General features: G+C 37.7%; 1 protein-coding gene across 5 annotated transcripts in view; it reads right to left on the bottom strand.

Moving 5' to 3' along the window:
* Positions 1-295: 295 nt before the first annotated feature.
* ttc29 (tetratricopeptide repeat domain 29) overlaps positions 296-19,499 on the bottom strand; it is a 374,025-nt gene continuing 354,821 nt past the window's right edge. For all 5 annotated transcript variants that reach the window (XM_063045042.1, XM_063045046.1, XM_063045041.1 and 2 more), the window contains one exon: positions 296-1,054. In XM_063045042.1, coding sequence (XP_062901112.1) covers positions 978-1,054 — 77 coding nt within the window. In that variant the 3' untranslated portion in view covers positions 296-977. The remainder of the gene's footprint in view (positions 1,055-19,499) is intronic.

Here is a 19,499-nt window from a genome sequence, read left to right on the forward strand (position 1 = left end):
AACATAGTTAATGAGCCTGATTGCAGAGTTACAAGATGTGGGCAAACCCAATGTCTTGTGAAATGGCAAGGACAAGTCAAGAAAACCATAATGTTGAAATGCCTAAGTTGTAACAATATTGGGGCAAATCTTCTGTTGAGACTCACAAACACTATGATGAAAAATAACTAAGACATATTACAAATTATATTCACATCTGCATCCAAGGCAAACATATTTAAATCTGCTAAAAGTTAAAACAAGAAGTTATTTGAAATTTCCAATTAATATTTAAGAAAAGCAAAGTCTTTTACGGATTTTATTGTTTAAGGCATCAGCATATTAACAAGGAACAATGTATTATTAGAAGTGCTTAAGTATTTTAAATTATAAATGGATTTGAAAACAAATATTTAAACAAAGCTTATAGGTAATTAAATATAGAAAGATAGCCGCACATAACACATTCCAACAGGAGAAGAAGAAATATTCAGTTTTCGATATATAGTCAAGGAAAAATGCATTCCAGAGCTGTTCATTCACTTTGGTTAAGTAATCAAGAATGTTTTTTTATTAAAACTAATCTCTCTATTTGATCTGGCCCAAGTCAAGATTATTGCAGGGAAATCCACTCATATGTGCACTGTTGACAATAATTCATAATAATAGGTTTAATAGCTACCTAAGAAAACAATATTTCTGATGAAATGCTTACAACTATGATCTTTGCAACTTACAGCAAAAAACTCAAAGTGAAAATTAATGAAGAAAGATGTTAAAACCGACAAGTTTAATAATCACTCTCTATGCTCTGTATGGTGAAAAATTTAGAATTGAAAGCAAAAATGGATACCATTAATGAACAAACCAGTTCAAAAATAGATTATTCATGATTATTTGGCTTTTTCATTGATGACTTAACTGATACCATATTAATTCAAATTGGAAAAAGTGCCACAATCAGGAAGCATATGAACTTCCTTTATATTTCTCTAGCCTTAATCCACAGTCTCAGCAGAAGGTAACCTTTCTTCTGTTGTTGATTGTTGGCTAAATGGTCTTTCTGCTGCAGCATCTGTTGGGAAAATCAATAGAGTTTAGAATAGCTTCATAGCATTTTAACATTAACAAAGATGAACATAATACAATCGGAGTACATTTTACTCTCAAAACTGGTGATTCAGGATCAAAGTGGATGTAAAACCTCAAATATCTTTAATGCATTTGGATTTAATGGAGGCAGATGGTGTGTTCAGTGTCAAAACAATTATGCTTGTCAAATGAATATATAATAAAGTTTCATACTTCTAATTTTATCTGCCTTCCAAGTAGTCACATTACTGGTTGGTCATATTTCCATGTAGTTACAACCTGTGCAGACAGAAATAAATTTTCTGACAACTGTTCCACTATTACCTCAAGCTCATGACATTCCTTTCCATCTCTCACCCTCAGCATTCAAGAAATTTGTGTTTTGCTCCATTTGTAAGTGATATATTAAATTATAGATCCCTCGATATCAGGCCTTAGCCATGATACACTGGATCATTTGACATTATATTTCAGAAGGTTGCCTGAAATGCTGCTTCTGTGGTCTCTGGCTTCCTGCTCAATGTTCCTGTGGTCACTAACCTTCTTGTCGGCAATTTCCAGAGTCTCTGATCTTCTGAGCCACTGCTTGAATTTATGCTCTTTTATCCCAATTCTAAATCCTAAAGATACCCATTTCTACAGCACACTTTTGCAAATTACTGAAATTAAAAGTAAATAAATATTATTCCTGCCCTATCTGTAATTCAGCCCTAATTCATTTTTTAGTAAGAAGGACTTTATTAATTGGCTTAATCATTGGGTAAATGCATATAGCTGAACTACCTTTACTATATCATTCATGTATAAAATAGCAAATTTGGGTTCCTCTGGTTTTGAAGCATTACCAAATATGTCAATACAAGTATCTGCTCTCTGACTTGGAGGAAAGTTGAATGATAATTTCTGTGGTAATTGTCTTATTACAAGTAACTTACGGGACCCATTTGAGGAATTGGAATCTGTCTTGGAAATAGATGCAAAAATGCTTCCATGATTATAGGCTATTTTAAAAGTTCCATCTTAATACAACTTAAATAAAATCACATTGACACTGATAGTCTGGATAAATCTTGACCAAAGTAAGATTATGGTTTGGATGGAGTACTCCAATTTTTGAACTGTATATTCATTTTCAAGACCATAAATACAGTAGCAAATAAATGCAGAAGGAAAGTAAAACATTAACGTATAAAACATACCTTAGTGGTGACATGTTCTCTGTGTGTGCATACATGCAGTTTCACTGTTGGGATCATATTGTATACAAAATGCAATAATAATGGCAAAAACTGTTTTTAGGGTTACAGGATTTAAATTCATTGCTTATTTATCAAGATAAATGGATTTTGCCAACATTTTGATTGGTTCTGATACAGCTTCCAGACATGATCTCCAATTCTTTGCCTGAGTAGGGGGTGCAGAAATGGCTTCCCCACAGAGCAAAACTGTTGGGATCCCCACGTACAACAGGAAATGTTTTGTCTAGAAATGTAGGTTCGCACTCTTTTGGTGTGCTAAAGTGTTGTGTACAGAGTTAGTTCCCAAATATTTACCTCATACAAAAAAACCAGAAAATTAGCTAAAAATCCAGCTAAGAAATCATCAAGATGGCTTTCAACTTAAATTATGCATTAAAAATTCCCCTGGACAGTCCTGGTTGCCTCCAGATCACAATCACCATATTATTGTCACTTTGAAGCCTCAGAGTGAGTCAGAGCCTTTAGAGAACCTCTTTAAGAAGTAGAATCAGGTTAAATATCACTTACTGGTATGTTGAGAAATTTGTTGTTTTGCGGCAGCAATACATTGCAATACATAATAAAAAAAACTATAAATTACAATTAAAAAATATATAGTGGATTCCGGTTAATTGGGCAGTCACTTATTTGGAACAACTCTTAAAGAATAAAAACTAATTGAGAAAATAGCCAGTATTCCCTTTGTTTATTTGGGACATTATACTGCTCAATAGGGTAGGAGACCAAAAAGTTTCTAACTAGCGTTAGTCGCGCACACACACACTTCGACACTACACTGTGCTTAGAGCAAACGGTTTACGTATGTTTGTATTCAAAAAGCTGTGATTTTTACACTGACAGTTGGTGAGAAATAAGTAGTAAAATGGTTTTGCTCACTGCAGTTTCAGACATTCAGGCGTGGACATGCCAGAAAGGATCAAGAGTGAAAATGAAACGATTTCACTACTTCGACAATTTAGGAATGACCGAGAATTTGAAGATATTGATAATCATCTTGAATGTTACAATGAAAATGAAGATTTGGAGGATGCAGTTGTTGAAAGCATTGTATGAAGGCAGTCCATTATGAGCACTAGTTGACTGCACTGATTTTGTTCATTTGCAGTCAATTAAGAGAACATGACAGTGTACACTGGATGAATTCCTCCATCGATAACTATTAGGAACTAATACACAGTTTTATGGTACTGTAGTAGTATTGGTGGTGTTCTAATTTGTTCTGTATTTCATTTAAATACATAATTTGTTCCTCAGTTAAACTACTCAGGTAGTTCCAGTACACCTACAATACTGGCATCTACCTGGCAATGTGGAAAATTGCCCAGGTATGTCCTGTACACAAGAAACAGGATGAACCCAGGCAATTATCGCCCTATCAGTCAACTCTCAATCATCAGCAAAGCAATGGAAGGGCTCATCAACATGCAGCACCTACTCGGCAACGACCTGCTTGTGGATGCCCATTTTGTTTCCATCAAGGCCACTCAGCTCCTGACCTCATCACCTCCTTGGTCTAAACATGGACCAGAGAGCTAAATAACAGATGAGGCGAGAGTGATAGCCCTCAACATCAAGGCAAGATTTGACCGAGTATGGCATCAAGGTTCCCCATCTAAAATAGAGTCAATGGGAATTAGGGGAAAACCCTCCACTGATTGGAATCATACCTGACACAAGGAAGATGGTTGTGGGGTTGGAGGTCAGTCATCTCATCCTCAGGACATCACTGCAGGTGTTCCTCAGGGAAGTGTACAAGGACCAACCATCTTCAGCTGCTTCATCAATGACCTTCCATCCATCATAAGGTCAGAAATGGGGATGTTTGCAGATGACTGCACAAGGTTCTGCACCATCCATGACTCCTCAGACAGTGAAGCAGTTAATACCCAAATGCAGCAGGACCTGGACAATATCCAGACTAGGGCTGACAAGCGGGAAGTAACATTTGAGTCATGCAAGTGCCAGGCAATGACTATCTCCAACAAGAGGCTCTAACTATTGTCCCTTGACATTCAGTGGCATTGCGATCACTGAATCCCCTACTATCAACATCCTGGGGGTTCTCATTGACAGGAAACTGAACTGGTCTAGCCATACCATGGCTATCACCATGGCTATCAGGGCATGTCAAAGGCTAGGAATCCTGCGACGTGTAACTCACCACCTGACTCCCCAAAGCCTGTCCACCATCTACAAGGTTCAGGTCAGGAGTGTACTGGAATACTCACCACTCGCCTGGATGAGTGCAGCTCCATCAACACTCAGGAAGCTTGACACCATCCAGTACAAGACAGCCCACTTGATTAGTACACCTTCCCCAAGCACCTAATCCCCACACCATTGGCAAACAGTTCAGCAGTGTGTACTATCTATTATACACTGCAACAACATACGGAAGTTCCTAAGGCAGCACCTTCCAAACCCACGACCACCACCATCTAGAAGGACAAGAACAGCAGATACTTGGGAACACTACCACTCGGAAATCCCCCCCTAAGTCACTCACTATGCTGACTTGGAAACATGTCGCCATTCCTTCATTGTCACTGGGTGAAGATCATGGAATTCCCTCCCTAATAGCACTGTGGGTGTACCTACACCTCAAGGACTGCAGCAGTTCAAGAAGGCAGCTCAACACCACCTTCTCAAGGGCAGCTAAGGATGGGCAATAAATGCTGGCTTAGCTGGCGATACCTACATCCCGCAAATAGATAAAAAAAAGTTTGCTTTTTTAAAAAAATACCTTTTTAACTATTCCCATGGAACTTCGGCTAAATGGGCAGCTACTTAATTGGTCCAAAATATACTGGTCCCGATGTGTCCCATTTAACCGGAATCCACTATATATATGTTAAAGAAGTAATGCAAAAAGATAGCAAAAAGAAAGGAGAGATAGTGTACATGGGTTCATTATCCATGCAGAAATCTGACTGGGATGGGGGAGAGTGCATGTCTTCAGGCTCCTGCACCACTGATGCAGTTTCTGGACATGGCAGTCACACAGCATTAGCAGAAAAAGGACATTTGTCTCTAGTATGTCTGATCATCCTTACTTCTACAATTATCTGCATTGATTGTGCCTTGTGCTGTGAGGCATGTATTTATCAGAATAACATAGATCCCAGCATATAGCACCAGTGAAAATCATGTAAAAAGGCTGCAATAAGTATTGGGAAACTGAGCAATGAAGTTTCAGATGTGCTACGTAATAAAAAAAACTGAGGCTGTAGAGATAAGTTATCAATGGACCAACAGGCTAACATCTACTTATGTCTCCTCCCAATCTTTTACGGCATTTATTTTTATTTACAAATTTATAAATATAGGTCATGTGTCACAACTTTAATAGTCTATTGGTAAATGTGGTAAAGGCTGCTGCATAGTGAATGATTTGGGTAAACATCTGATATGCAAAGATGTATTGTGTTGGAAAAGACCAGGCCAATTTCCTTGATATGCCCTCAAATTGATTATTAAAAAGATCGAATGTGTGCAAAATGTACTTTATATACATAGTGTACATAAAAAAGTCATGGAAAAGTGGGTTTAATTTTAAGGTGGTAATCTTTTATATTTTCTTAAGACCATAAGACCATTGGAGCAAGATTAGGTCATTTTGCCCATTGGGTTTGCTCCACCATTCCACAATGGCTGATTTATTATCCTTCTTAATTCCATTCCCTGCCTTCTCCCCATAACCTTTGATGTCCTTACTAATCAAGAGCCTATCAACTTCCACTTTAAATATACCCAGTGACTTGGCCTTCACAGCTGTCTGTGGCAATGAATTCTTCAGAATCACCATCCTCTGGCCAAAGAAATTCCTTTTCAACTCTGTTCTAAAGGAACATCCTTATGTTCTGAGGCTGTGCCCTCTGATTCTAGACTCCCTCACTATAGGAAACATCCTCTCCACATCCACCTTACCTCGGCTTTTCAATATTTGACAGACTTCTATGAGATTCCCCACCCTCTCCCATTCTTTTAAACGCCAGAAAGTACAGTTCTAGAGCTATCAAATGTTCCTGTTAACCATTTCATTTCCAGGATCAATGTTGTGAACCTCCTCTGGACCTTCTCCAATGTTAGCAAATCCTTTCTTAAAGATAGGCCCAAATCTGTTCACAATGCTCCAAGTGTGGTTTGATCAACGTTTTCTAAAGCCTCAGCATTACATCTTTGCTTTCATTTTCTAGTCCTCTCAAAATGAATGTTAATATTGCATTTGCCTTCCTTACCAATGACTCAACCTGTAAGTTATTGTACCATCCAAAAATTTGGTCACAATGCCATCAATTCGATCATTCAAAATATTGACATCTAACATGAAAAGAAGTAGTTTCAACACTGACCCCTGTGGAACACCACTAGTCACCAGCAGTGAATCAGAAAAGGCCCTCTTTATTCCCACACTTTGCCCCCTGCCCAGTCAGCCAATCTTATGCCCGTGCTAGTATCTATCTTGGAATACCAAGGGCTTTTATTTTGTTTAGCAACGTCATTTTCAGCACCTTGTCAAAGGCCTTCTGGAAGTACAAATAAACAACATCCACTGACTCTCATTTGTCTATCCCACCTGTTATTTATGCAAAGAATTGCAACAGATCTGTCAGGCAAGATTTCCCCTGATGGAAACCATGCTGACTTTGGCCTATTTTATCATGTACCGCCAAGTCCTGAAACCTCATCTTTAATAATGGACTCCAACATCTTCCTAACCAGTGAAGTCAGGCTAACCTATAGTTTCCTGTTTTCTTCCTCCCTCCCTTCTAAAAGAGTGGAGTGACATTTACAATTTTCCAGTCCTCCACAACCATTCTAGGATTTAGTTATTCTTGAAAGATCAATACTAATGCCTCCACAATTTCTTCATGTACCTCTTTCAGGTGATTTATCTACCTTCAGACCTTTTAGCTTCCCAAGCACCTTTTCCTTAGTAATAGAAACTACACTCACTTCTGCCCCATGACACTCTCGAATTTCTGGCATACTGGCGTTTTCCACAGTGAAGATTGTTGCAAAATACTTCCTAGGTTTATCTGTTACATCTTTGTTCTCCATTACTTCCTCTCCGGTGTCATTTTCCAACTGTCCAAAATTTACTTTCACCACTCTTTTACTCTTATATATCTGAAAAATATGTTGTTACCCTTTTATATTATTGGTTACTTTCCCTTCATATTTCATCTTTTCTCTCATTTCAATTTTAGTGGGCTTCTGTTGGTTTTTAAAAGCTTTGCAATCCTCTAGCTTCCCACTAACCTTTGCATATAGTATGCCCTCTATTTCACTTTTATGTTGTCTTTGTCTTCCTTTGTCAGCCACAGCTGCCTCATCCTCCCTTCAGAATACTTCTTCTTTGGGATGAATTTACCCTGTGCCTTCTGAATTGCTCCTAGAAACGTCACACATTGCTGTTGTGCTGTCATCCCTGCTAGTGTCTCGTTCCAATCAATTTTGGCAAGCTCCTATCTTGTGCCTCTATAGTTAGTACACTGATACATCTGATTTTATCTTCTCTCAAGCTGCAAGGTGAATTCTATCATACTATAATCACTGTCTTCTAAGAATTTCTTTACCTTAAGCTTCCTAATCAAAGCTAGTTCATTACACAACACCCAATTGCTTTTTCCCAAATGGGTCCACCACAAACTGCTCTAAAAAGCCATCTTGTAGGCATTCTACAAATTCCCTCTCTTGGGATCCAACACAAACCTGATTCTTCCAATCTACCTGTTTATTAAAATACCCCATGGCAATCATAACATTGCCATTTTTACATGCATTTACTATCTCCCATTGTAATTTGTTCTGACATCCTGGCTATTGTTCAGAAGTCTGTTTATAATACCAATCAGGAACTTTTTACACTTGCAGTTTCTTAACTCTACTTACATGGATCTTGTGATCCTATGTCACCTCTTCCTAAGATTATGATTTCATTTATTTAAAAACACAGAACCATCCCACCCCTTCTATCTACCTGCCTGTCCTTTCGATACAATGTGTATCCTAGAATGTCAAGCTTATAGCTAGGATGTTCTTTCAGCCACAACTCAATGATTCCCACAACGTCACACCTATAGTATCTATTTCTAACAATATCATTCTATCTTATTCTGTATACTGTGTGCATTCATATACCTTTAGTTCTATACTCATCACCCTTTTCAATTTGCCTCCATGCTACTGGAAGTTAAATTCTTATCCCTTTCTAAACTTTTTGTCTTTTTATTAATTCTGCAGACTTTTGTAATCTCTCCTGCACTCTCCTTCCCTTTTACTTTATCGTCAATTTTCCAAATCATTGAATACCCCCCGGCCGTTAGCTTAAAGACACACTCAACCCATCCCACTGACTGCAATTTTGACTTATCAACTGCCTATCCTTCCTCACAGTCTCACTCCATGCTGCATCTACTTGTACATTTTGCCATCTACTCCAGTTTTCATTCCCCTGCAAATTTAGTTTAAACCCTCTCCAATAGCTCTAGCAAACCTGCCAGCAAGGATATTTGTTCCTCTCAAGTCCTCTCATAACCTGTACATCCTTTTTGTACAGGTTATACAGAATAGATTCCAAAGATCTAGAAATCATTGGATTAGGAGGCATACAAATTTTCCTCTAGATCACACAAGAACACGGTGCACCTTGCCCTGATTTCCCTCACTGTAATCTTAGTAGAGCATAGATGTTTACCAGGAGAAAGCCATTTAGGCCTTTGTGTCTCTGTTGGCTAAAATTACCTATTTGTAATCAAATTTGCTAGCCTATTAGCTCTCTGCATTCAAGTGTAGATTTCAGCCCCAACTCCATTTCACACTAGAGAATACATTCTTAACGACTCTTCAGATGCCTACCAATGACCCTAAATCTATGTTCCATGGTTATTAATCCAACTTACTCAGAAACTATCTCTAAAATAAATCTTGCTTGTTCACCCCATTGATGTTTCTTATCATTTAATTGAAGATTTAATAAATCTCCCCTTTGTCTCCTTTGTTGTAAGCAATGAACCCTTGTCTATTTAATCTCATAACTAACGTGTTCCAGACTTGGCAATGTCCTTTTAAATCTCCTCCGTGCTGTCCCTTGGGTTGTCTACACTGGTCCACCTAATGCTTTCTTAGAATTCCACTCTGATCTCCCGATTATTATATTCTGTGCCTCAGCCAATTAAGGAAAATTTCTCTGATGATAACAGTTGAAGATAACAACTTATCTGGCTGAATTGTTTACATCAGTGAATATTCCAATATTCTTCCATTCCTGCACCTTGATATTTTGCTGTGTTTACAGTGTGCTTCTTCACATTACCATTCTATCAGTTTTGTACTGTTGGAAAACTTAATTTTGTCTAATCTTCAGTAGATTCCTATTGAACAGTTGATAGAAGACATAAAATGCAAGGTACTCAGCACTTTGGAACCACAAAAATAAACAGCTCACAACTACTTTTGATTTTTTTTGTCATGCACCCAATTTTGGATGGAACTTACTTTTCCATGATCCCAAGGACTTTTACTTCCCTGATCAGTCAATCAAATTCATTGTTAAAATTTATGTAGGAAACATCAGTTATGCTATTTTCATGAATCCTTTCTCATTACCACAATCATGAGAATTGTGTGTTTCCTTCAATAAATTCTAACTATCATGGATTGAACTGTGCATCTTTCATAACAACTCCCTGATCTATTACAGAGCAGTTGCAGCCTCAGTACAGCGCATCATTCTCAGAGTGGATGGATCAAAATTAGGTAAGTGTGGAAATTTAGTGAAGATGATAAGGAGGACCTTACCTGCTTTGGTACTTTAAACATTAGGGTTAAATTACTAAAAAGCATAGACAGAGGCTACAGATCTCAAACCGAATGTTGATTTGAATGCTAATTATCTTGAATATTTGATCAGAGGGAAAAGGATACGATGCTTCTGGTTGAACTCTGAAAGTAGGTTCGTAGTGTCATACAGCTAAACAGCATGGAAACAGGATCTTGGACTCAACTCATCTATGTTGACAGAGATCCCTACAAATTCTAATCCCATTTTTCACCATTTGGCCCATATTTCTCAATTCTTCTGTTACCCATATATCTGTCCAAATTTTTTTTTAAACACTGATTGTACCTGCTTCTATCACCATATATGGCAGCTTATTCCAGATTCCCATCATCCTCTGTGTGAAAACGTGCCTCTCAAATCTCCTTTGGATCTTTCCCCTCTCACCTTAAACCTAGGTCTTCTAGTGTTAGACTTTCCTACACGGGAAAAATCTGTGATTATCTAAGCTGTCGATGCTACTCATAATTTTATAAACTTCTATAAGTTCCCTCAGCCTCTTGCACTCCAGCAAGAACAATTCCAGATGACTGAATCTCAATGAACAACTAATGGCTTTATTTTCAGGTAACATCTCTGGTGAATCTTTTCAACACTCTAACTCTGTCATAGGTTAAAAAATGCAGGGGATATTTCCAACAGTGTAAAAATTCAAATGAGTTTCTAAACAGGAATTGTTTCTTGGCATCATGAAAGGGCACTTGAGACAAATCGCTTGCAATTCCTGTAAGGTTTGGAACTTCTGGACATTCTACTTATACTGAACAACCAAACGTGTAGGAAGTGCTTCCAGTTACTTGAACTCAAGGTTAGGGCTTCCAAGTCTGAGATGCACTGAAGGTACTACACATCACAAGGAAATTCAAAGATTTAAGATTGTTTATTGTCATTCTTCAATACATGAATGTAAAGGAGAATAAAGTGATTGTTACTTCAGATCCAATGCAGTATAGAAAAACCCAAAAAGCATAAAGAATGTAACAATGCCAGTGGGTCTGAGCACAAATGCAGACAGATACAGCAACAGTGTTGGTTAATTGACTTCCAACTTTACTTCAACAGTCAGAAGCGCTCAGTACAACTGTCTTGCCACATTTACTTGCTCAGATTCCAGCTAAAATACACAGGCAACTTAAGAGTTCACAGAGAAAGTAACAAAAAGGTTTCAGATAAGCTGTCTCACAAGATTCAAGGCTTCAGGAGAACATTGGGCAGTCAGTTCACAGCCAAGATCCCAGGAAAGTAATTCCAAAGAGAATGACAAACTCTGCAAGTTGTTTCTAACACGCAGAACAAGAATCAAGACTAAACAACTAGTGGACGCAACCACCAGCCTTTAACACCTCTCAATCAGTCTCGGGTATATCTCATTATCCAACTGAGATTCCTCCCAGTGATTAGGGGCGTGGATCTCCACCCAGACATGTGACATCATTGCTCTTGGAGGTGTCAGTGCTGCCTGCTGGGCACTTCAGGTGTTACAAAAGAACACAATAAAATACAATGAATATAAATATAAATATAAAAGTAATTCTATTAAACACAATCCACAAGTACTCTCTCTCTCTGATTAGCTTATATACATAGAGGGATTGTATGTACATAAAGTAACACTAGGTGCAGAGTGTCTGTGCATAAGATGACTGACAGAAAATGATAATGTGACTAAGTAACTCTTGGTAAGAGGAACTTTTCTAGGTAGCAGCAGGGCATATGAAAACACAGTAGGATGGTTACTGTGCCAGTGTAGATATGAGGCATGGAGTATAAGTGTTAAGAGGCAGAACATGGGGGGGGGGGGGAATGAAAGGTGCTGAGGGGCGGTGGAGAGGAATAGTGGATGTGTATATAGTGGTGGTGGGGTAGTTAATGGGTGGAGGTGTTCATCAGCCTGATGGCTTGGGGAAGTAACTGTTTGTGAGTCTAGTGGTTCTGGCATGGATGCTGCACAGTCTCTTCCCTGATAGGAATGGGACAAAGTCAATACGCAGGATGGGCGGGATCCATCATGAATTTGCAGGCCTCTTTCCAGTACCTCTATATATGTCCTTAATGGCGGGTAGGCTGGTGCTTGCTGTAGAGCCCTTATCTCTGCCTCAGTGCAATTTCCATACCAGACAGTGATGCAGTATGTTAGGAAGCTCTCAACCGCACATCTATAGAAGGTCATGAGTATCGATGTGACCTCATCCTCCTCAGAAAGTAGAGATGTGGGTGAGCTTTCCTGACTGTGGAGGATGTGTTCTGAGATTCTGAGGGGTTGGGTGAGATCTGCACTTCCAGGAGTTTGAAACTGTTTGCTATGCTGCTGATGTGAAGAGAGGTGTGAGTGGTGTGGGTTCTCCTTTGTCATGTTGACATTGAGGAAGAGATTGTTTGCCTGGCACCAGGTCTCGAGCTCTTCCACCTCCTGTCTGAAGGCTGTCTCATCATTGTTGATGAGCCCTGCCATCACAATAAGTTGAAATTTTCCTGGATGCTATATTTTAGTAGGAATCTACCTAGCAGCCTCAGAGCTCAGAATAGCAAGTGGTGCCCTTTGGAATTAGCTACAACTGCTGGAATCTTTAGACAGTGTGTGACTATCGCAAACTAGTGTTCATCATTAGTGACTGATGAAGTAATCACAATTTAATGGAGTGGATCTCAGAACCACAGATCAAAGGACTGCACCTGGACAGTAGATAAGGATAGAAATGCTGTAGTATTCAAAAATTGCTTTATCAGGGGTTCAACAGGCTTTTCTCTAAACAACGAGGTAAGCTTCACATGGTGTGTTGCCTGTCTAGTGTAATGGTGAAAATCAATACGTAATTGTGTTAGTGAGAGAAACAATCGAGAAAGTGGATAGATTAATGTGTGATAAAGACTCTACAGGGAGGGTTTTAGATTCTTGGGGTATGAGGACACTTTGGGCACAAATGATCTCTTCAAGATGGATGGTTTGTAACTTTACAGTAATGCAATCAACATCCTAATGGAAAGACTCATTGGCGTTCTTGGGGAGGGTTTAAATTGCATTAGCAGAAAAGTGCACTAAGAGCATTAAATACAAATAAAGTGGCACTGCGTCTGATGGAAGAGGATTAAGAAAAAAGTAGAGGAATACATAGTGCTGTGAATAAGTTGGCAGTCAGCATGTACAAATAAAATTAGGGATTATAACTTTAAAATAACTGAAACATGTGAGGAGGAAAAAAGTTAGGACCTTGAAGGTAGTTACAATTTAGAATTTACTCCATATATGGGTAGTGAGAAGAGAATCAGTTCATCTTCAATGTCAAATGGATAATAATTTGAGAGAAAGCAATTTACAGGGCTATGGAGAATGGGACTGTTTAGATAGCTCTATTATGAATCAATATAGGTTCAATAGACCAAATGACTTCCTTCAGTGGTGCAACAATTTCATGAAATGTTTCTGCTTAAAGCTTTTATTAATGTTTTATTCTGATAGAACTCAGTCGTGTAACAGAAAGCTCCTAGATTTCTCAATGTGTTCTATCTTCTCTTGATGTGGAGAAAGTTCAAAATGGCCCCCAATGTCTTATGCCATCAAGATGCCACTAGTTTGCCAACCAGGCAATCCAATCAATTATTGGGTGCCACTCTTGTATGTATTAAAGAAAACTTTTCTATTAAGATTGGCAGAATTTCTACAGCCTTAACCTGGTTGGGCTTGTTGATGGCTGCTAGGACCAAAGCATCAGCCTGCTTCTTTTTTAAAATTCCATTCCAACAAAATTCAAGGCCTCTGTTACTAATAGGCAGGAACACTTTATATTCAATGCTTTTTTGCAGATAAACACAAATGCTATTGATAGGTCTGTATTATATAATTCTCTATTAATATTTCTCTAGTAATAATCACATGCACGTATACATAATGTAAATAATATTTTAACTAAAACATTGGAATTAAATATTACAAATGAGATTTATAAAGTAAAGATTATTCCAAATTCCACTCAACTTCTCCCTTTACTGCCTAAGGCAGCATTTATTTGTATCCTACTGTATCCTGCCTCAGGCACTGCATGGTGAAATCCAATCTCACATTTCCCACAGGGAGAAAGTGGCTAATAAGTGGGTTAAGCTGTACTCTCATTCATCAATGTACTTGTGAACTACAGCTCAACAGAAACTTGCTAAAAGCCAGAAAATAAAGCACACTTATTCATTTTTATATAAAGGAATGCATCCAACTTATCATCGTAGCAAAACATTGCAAAATAACATAAAAATCCAAATATGACTGGTTTCTTTGTAAGATATGTCAGAATTAATACACATTAAAATAACCACTCTTCCTTGATGAGAATTTAATGACAGTTAAATCAATCCCAAAGCTGCAAATAATCTGTGATGTATCAGAATTTGCTGCCAACACGTAGCTGGTGTAAAGTTTTCATATAATTTTCAAAGAGTTGGTCTTCAGGTCCAAATGCTTTTCATTTACTTCACGCTTATGGTATAGAACATCTCAATAATTTTTTTCTCAAAACTAGAGCTACTTAAAATATTATAAAGAAGCAAATAGAAAAGAAGCATATTCTCATTATGCCGTTCAATTATGACATCGTGTACATAACAGAGGAGAACGCTGATGTATCTGCATTAGGTAGCATAGTTGTATTAAATAGGGAAACTAAATACACAAAAACATTTCCAATTGACATAATTTAATTCCACCTTCACCAAGAAAGAACAAAAATGAATTTCACAAGCTAATAGGTTGTAAGAATTTAATTTTTTTTGGCATTAACGTAAAGACACACATAAATGACTAGCTGACAGCTATTTGTCTTAGCTACAAAGGAAAGCAGTTTCACCAGGCTTTAATGACCTATTTTTCTATGTACTTTCCTATCAATGGTAAATCAGACCGACAGAATTAGATGTGGGAAAATCCAAAATTATAATGTAAATATCCTACATCGTCATGAAAACACCATATTTTATAGTGTAATGGATCACTAACTGATAATACTTCAAAATTCAAGTCAACAGAATAATTTGAAGCATCAAATGTACTACATTATTCTTAGGTCTCTCAGTAGAATCTTTCATTTTGATGATAGGTAACTCAGCGAATCATGCATACACAATTGATGGTCATTGGTGTTGAAAAGTGGAAAGACTAGAAATACATCCCAATCCAGCAATCAATAATTTCTAATTTCTACCAATGTTTGACCAGCAATACAGGCAGAAATATAACTAGATCCATTGTTAATACGTATTGTTCATATTAAAACATGTGTGGAACCCTGGAAGATTTATATACTTTATAATGGGGCCTTTTCTGTGGCTGTCAGTGACTAGTGGTGCTCTGCAGGGGTTGGTGTTGGGACCACCTCTTTTAATGCTATATATCAATGATCTGGATGATGGAATTGATGGCTTTGTGGACAAGTTTGCGGATGATACAAAGGTAGCTGGAGGGGCAGGTGGTGTAGTTTTGAGGAAGCAGGGTGTCTGCAGAGGATTTAGACAGGTTAGGATAATGGGAAAAGAAGTGGCAGATGGAATATAGTGCAGATGAATTGTATGGTCATGCACTTTGGTAGAAGGAATAAAGGTGCAGACTATTTTCTTCAGAAATCAGAGGTGCAAAGGCACTTGGAATTCCCAAAAGGTTAATGTGAAGGCTGAGTCAGTGGTAAAGAAGGGAAATGCAATGCTAGTATTCAGTTCAAGAGGACTAGAATATAAAAGTAAGGATGTAATGCTGAGGCTTTACAAGGCATTGGTTAGAGCACACTTAGCATGTTGTGAGCATTTTTGGGCCCTTTGTCAAAGAAAAGATGTGCTGGCATTGGATAGGGACCAGAGGAAGTTTATGAGAATGATCCTGGGAGTAAAGAGTTAATCCATGAGGAGTGTTTAGTGGCTCTATGCCTGGACTCACCGGAGTTTAGAAGAATGCCGGGGGGATTTCATTGAAACCTATCAGATATTGAAAGACCTAGACTGAGTGGATGTACAGTGGATGTTCCATACAGTGGGGGAGTGTAGAACTAGAGGGCACAAAATACAATGATGTCCCTAATTAAAGTGGAGCTTGATAGGTTCTTGATTAGAAAGGGCACCAATGGCTACGGGGAGAAGGCAGGAGGATGGGTTTGAGAGGAATAATAAATTAGCCTTGATGGAATGGTAGAGCAGACTCAATGGGTCGGATGTCCTAATTCTGGTTCTACTGTATGTCTTATGAAATATGGTATATAAAATCCATTAATATTTGAGTATTTCCTAATTTTTGTTGTCTATTTTGAAAATTATAACATTTCCAGGTCATTTTCAACGTCACCGTCTTTGAGATATTATTATGGAGTAGATTGCCTACCTGTTGTAGTGACCAACAGAAACATTTAGATTTACATAGTACCTTTAATATAGCAACATGTTCCAACACATTTCACAGGAACGTTACCAAACAAATCTGTTATTATACCAGATAAAGAGAAATTATGATAGATAACCAGAGGGTTGTCCAAAAACATAGGGAGGTTTTCAGAACACTTTGAAGGAAGAAAGGCAGATTGTGAAGTAGAAATTTGAGGAACTTAACAGCTGATTATATTCAGCAATGGTCAAGAGATCGGAATTGCAGTTGGACAAATATCTTGGAAACTTGCAGTAGTGGATAAAATTACAGATACAGAGAGATGCAAGGTGATAGAAAAATCTGAAAACAATTGCAAACATTTTTATAGGTATATTTCGTTTTCACTGAAATTGAGTGGATTTCATAAAGTATTAACTCTTATAGATATCAGAAATTCAAAGTAGAACATCTCCCTGTTTGCTGTGCAGACTTTAAATTTTAGAAGTGCAAGTAATTTTGTTAAATTTCAGCATTTGAAATGAATGTAAATGATAAAGGCAGAGCCTGACTCATTTGAAACTGACAGCAAAACATCACGCTGATTCAGACTGAGCATCAGTATAAAGTTTGCCTACACAATCAATACCAGCTATATCATAACGTATCCACAAAACTGATACCATAAAATTCATTATACTTTTTTTATTATCAGGACACAGGCACAATATAACACTAGACGATCAGTACCACTTCCTTGTGGCAGATTTAATATAATTATTTATTTATTCACATATAAACTTTAACTGCTAATTTACATGTCCAGTTTTCTATCAATGGCACCTTAATAACAAAAGGCTATTGGTCCAAAATATTCTTTTGAAGTAAATTATTAGCTTCATGGGTCATTGTGAGAAACTGGATGTCCTGTAAATCACAACTCTGATATTGTTGACTATCTGTCTGACACAACACATACTGCAAGCATTTTCTGTTTCATAACAACATTGTCTTTTCTTTTACAGCATGATGTCTGTACCAGCTTTCTTGCTGTGCCCTCTCATGGGCTTGTTTCCTGCAGGTTTTACAGAAAACACTGATGTCAAAAGCTGTGCTTCCTTCCTGTCAATGGTGGTTTCTGCCTGCCTTCTAAGCTGCCTTCCTATTTGTTCTTACGTGCCAAAAGCAAAACTTCCATTGTTAACAGTGATAATAGTTTATAACCTCAAAACTGACTACCCTTGCTAACACCACTGGTTATATAGCTTTTTTTTTAAACTGAGGTACAATGCCTGTCTTAAACTGATCTGAGATGTGACAATACATCTGTGCATTATTAACTTGTTTTTGAAGAACGTATATTGGGTACATAATTTATTTTGAGTGAATTTAGGTCGCCTCCTAATCCTCTTAAATATTTATTAGTCACATTAGTTTTAAATAGTTTTCATGGATCTTTGTAATTCAGATGCACCAAGTTCAAATATTGCTAACAGTAGTACCCTTGACTCCCGCTATGGACTATTATACAAAGATAAAAACAGAGCTGGCTCAGAAAGGAAATATAGTAAGGCTATTTTCTGATATGCTCAGTAAAGGTTGACCAAATGGATACTAAGTGCTTTGAAGTTAGATTTATAATGAAAGAGTTACAGTACAAATAGTAACTCCAGTGTTGGAGTGTACAGAGTTCATATATAGGACAAATATTTTGGCAAGTATTAATGGTTTATTTTAAATTATGTTAACACAATCACATTAGGTTGTTCAGCTACCAATGTTGTTCAAACTACTGTATTATGCATGAGAGCTTGAGGTGCACCTTTTCACTGTTCAAGATAGCTTACAAAATGTCTTGTGTTATTCCTTGCAGAAAAAGTCTTCAACAAATGGAAGAGCCACAGAACTGACAGCGGCATAACACAACTCAAAAGCATGTATCAATTATAAGAATGAAGGCACGGGGGTGGAGTGCAGTGGTTGCTGGCAGATACGGAAACAGGAAAGCATGATGGAGCTTTTGTGTTGTCCAACTATGTACAAAATACAACTTAAACAATTTTTTTTATCAGGATATAGGAGCATTAAAGTGTGATTTGAAGAACGTCAACAGATGCTACACTAGCACTGTGACAGAGAATTTGGATCTCAGTTAATTTTGTTTTTGGTGAAAAATGTCTGCAAAGACATGGTAAGAACAATGCAGTATTGCCCAATAATGCATGAAACTGCATGACACCATGTGATTTTTCATGAATCCCTGGTACCAAAAAGAGATGCTAGTCTAAACTTCGGTAGAACCTAAATCAGTTTGACATGCATCTGGACATATTGTGGACTTCTACCTCTCCTGTGTGAAACTGGTGTGATGGCCAATATATTTTTAACCAAACAGCTGTGAAAAGGTCAGAAAAGTCAATAATTTTATATACTTTCCTAAGCACAGGGTCAGGGAAATATTGAGATTGCTTCAGTTAGAGTGTGTAAGTACTCTGTGGATGGTGAACAAATAAATTTATCTCCCAAGATTCCAACATTGTTCCAAATAATGCTCACCTGTCACTTTTTGAAAGAATGTGAAATAACGATGAATATTTTATGATATATGAGAAGAAGTCAAAGAGCAACGTTCAGTAGTACAGGTAAAATTAAAGAAGCAGCATTAGTGAGAGAGATATCATGGATAAGAGAAAGATGGAGATGATGGTGGCTAATGAAGGAAGTGTCTGCTGCCATATAAATGACAGTCTGGAAACTGAATTCTCCAGAATTGCTTTTGGATTCTAAATCATGAACTCAGCTTTCTTATGGAGAGCATAGTGCATGCAGATAGGTAAATGAGTAACTTCTTGCAAAAAGCCATGAACCTTGGCCCTGGTCTTGCGGCAGAGACCACGACTGAGGCTCAGATTTTCAAACCGGAAGAATAAAGCTCTTCAATTTTGAGTACCTTGTTACAAAAATTGTGCATTGATACATACATAAGGGATATGTAGAA

This window comes from Mobula hypostoma, chromosome 4, assembly GCF_963921235.1.
Source record: "Mobula hypostoma chromosome 4, sMobHyp1.1, whole genome shotgun sequence".
Classification (NCBI taxonomy): Eukaryota; Metazoa; Chordata; class Chondrichthyes; order Myliobatiformes; family Myliobatidae; genus Mobula; species Mobula hypostoma.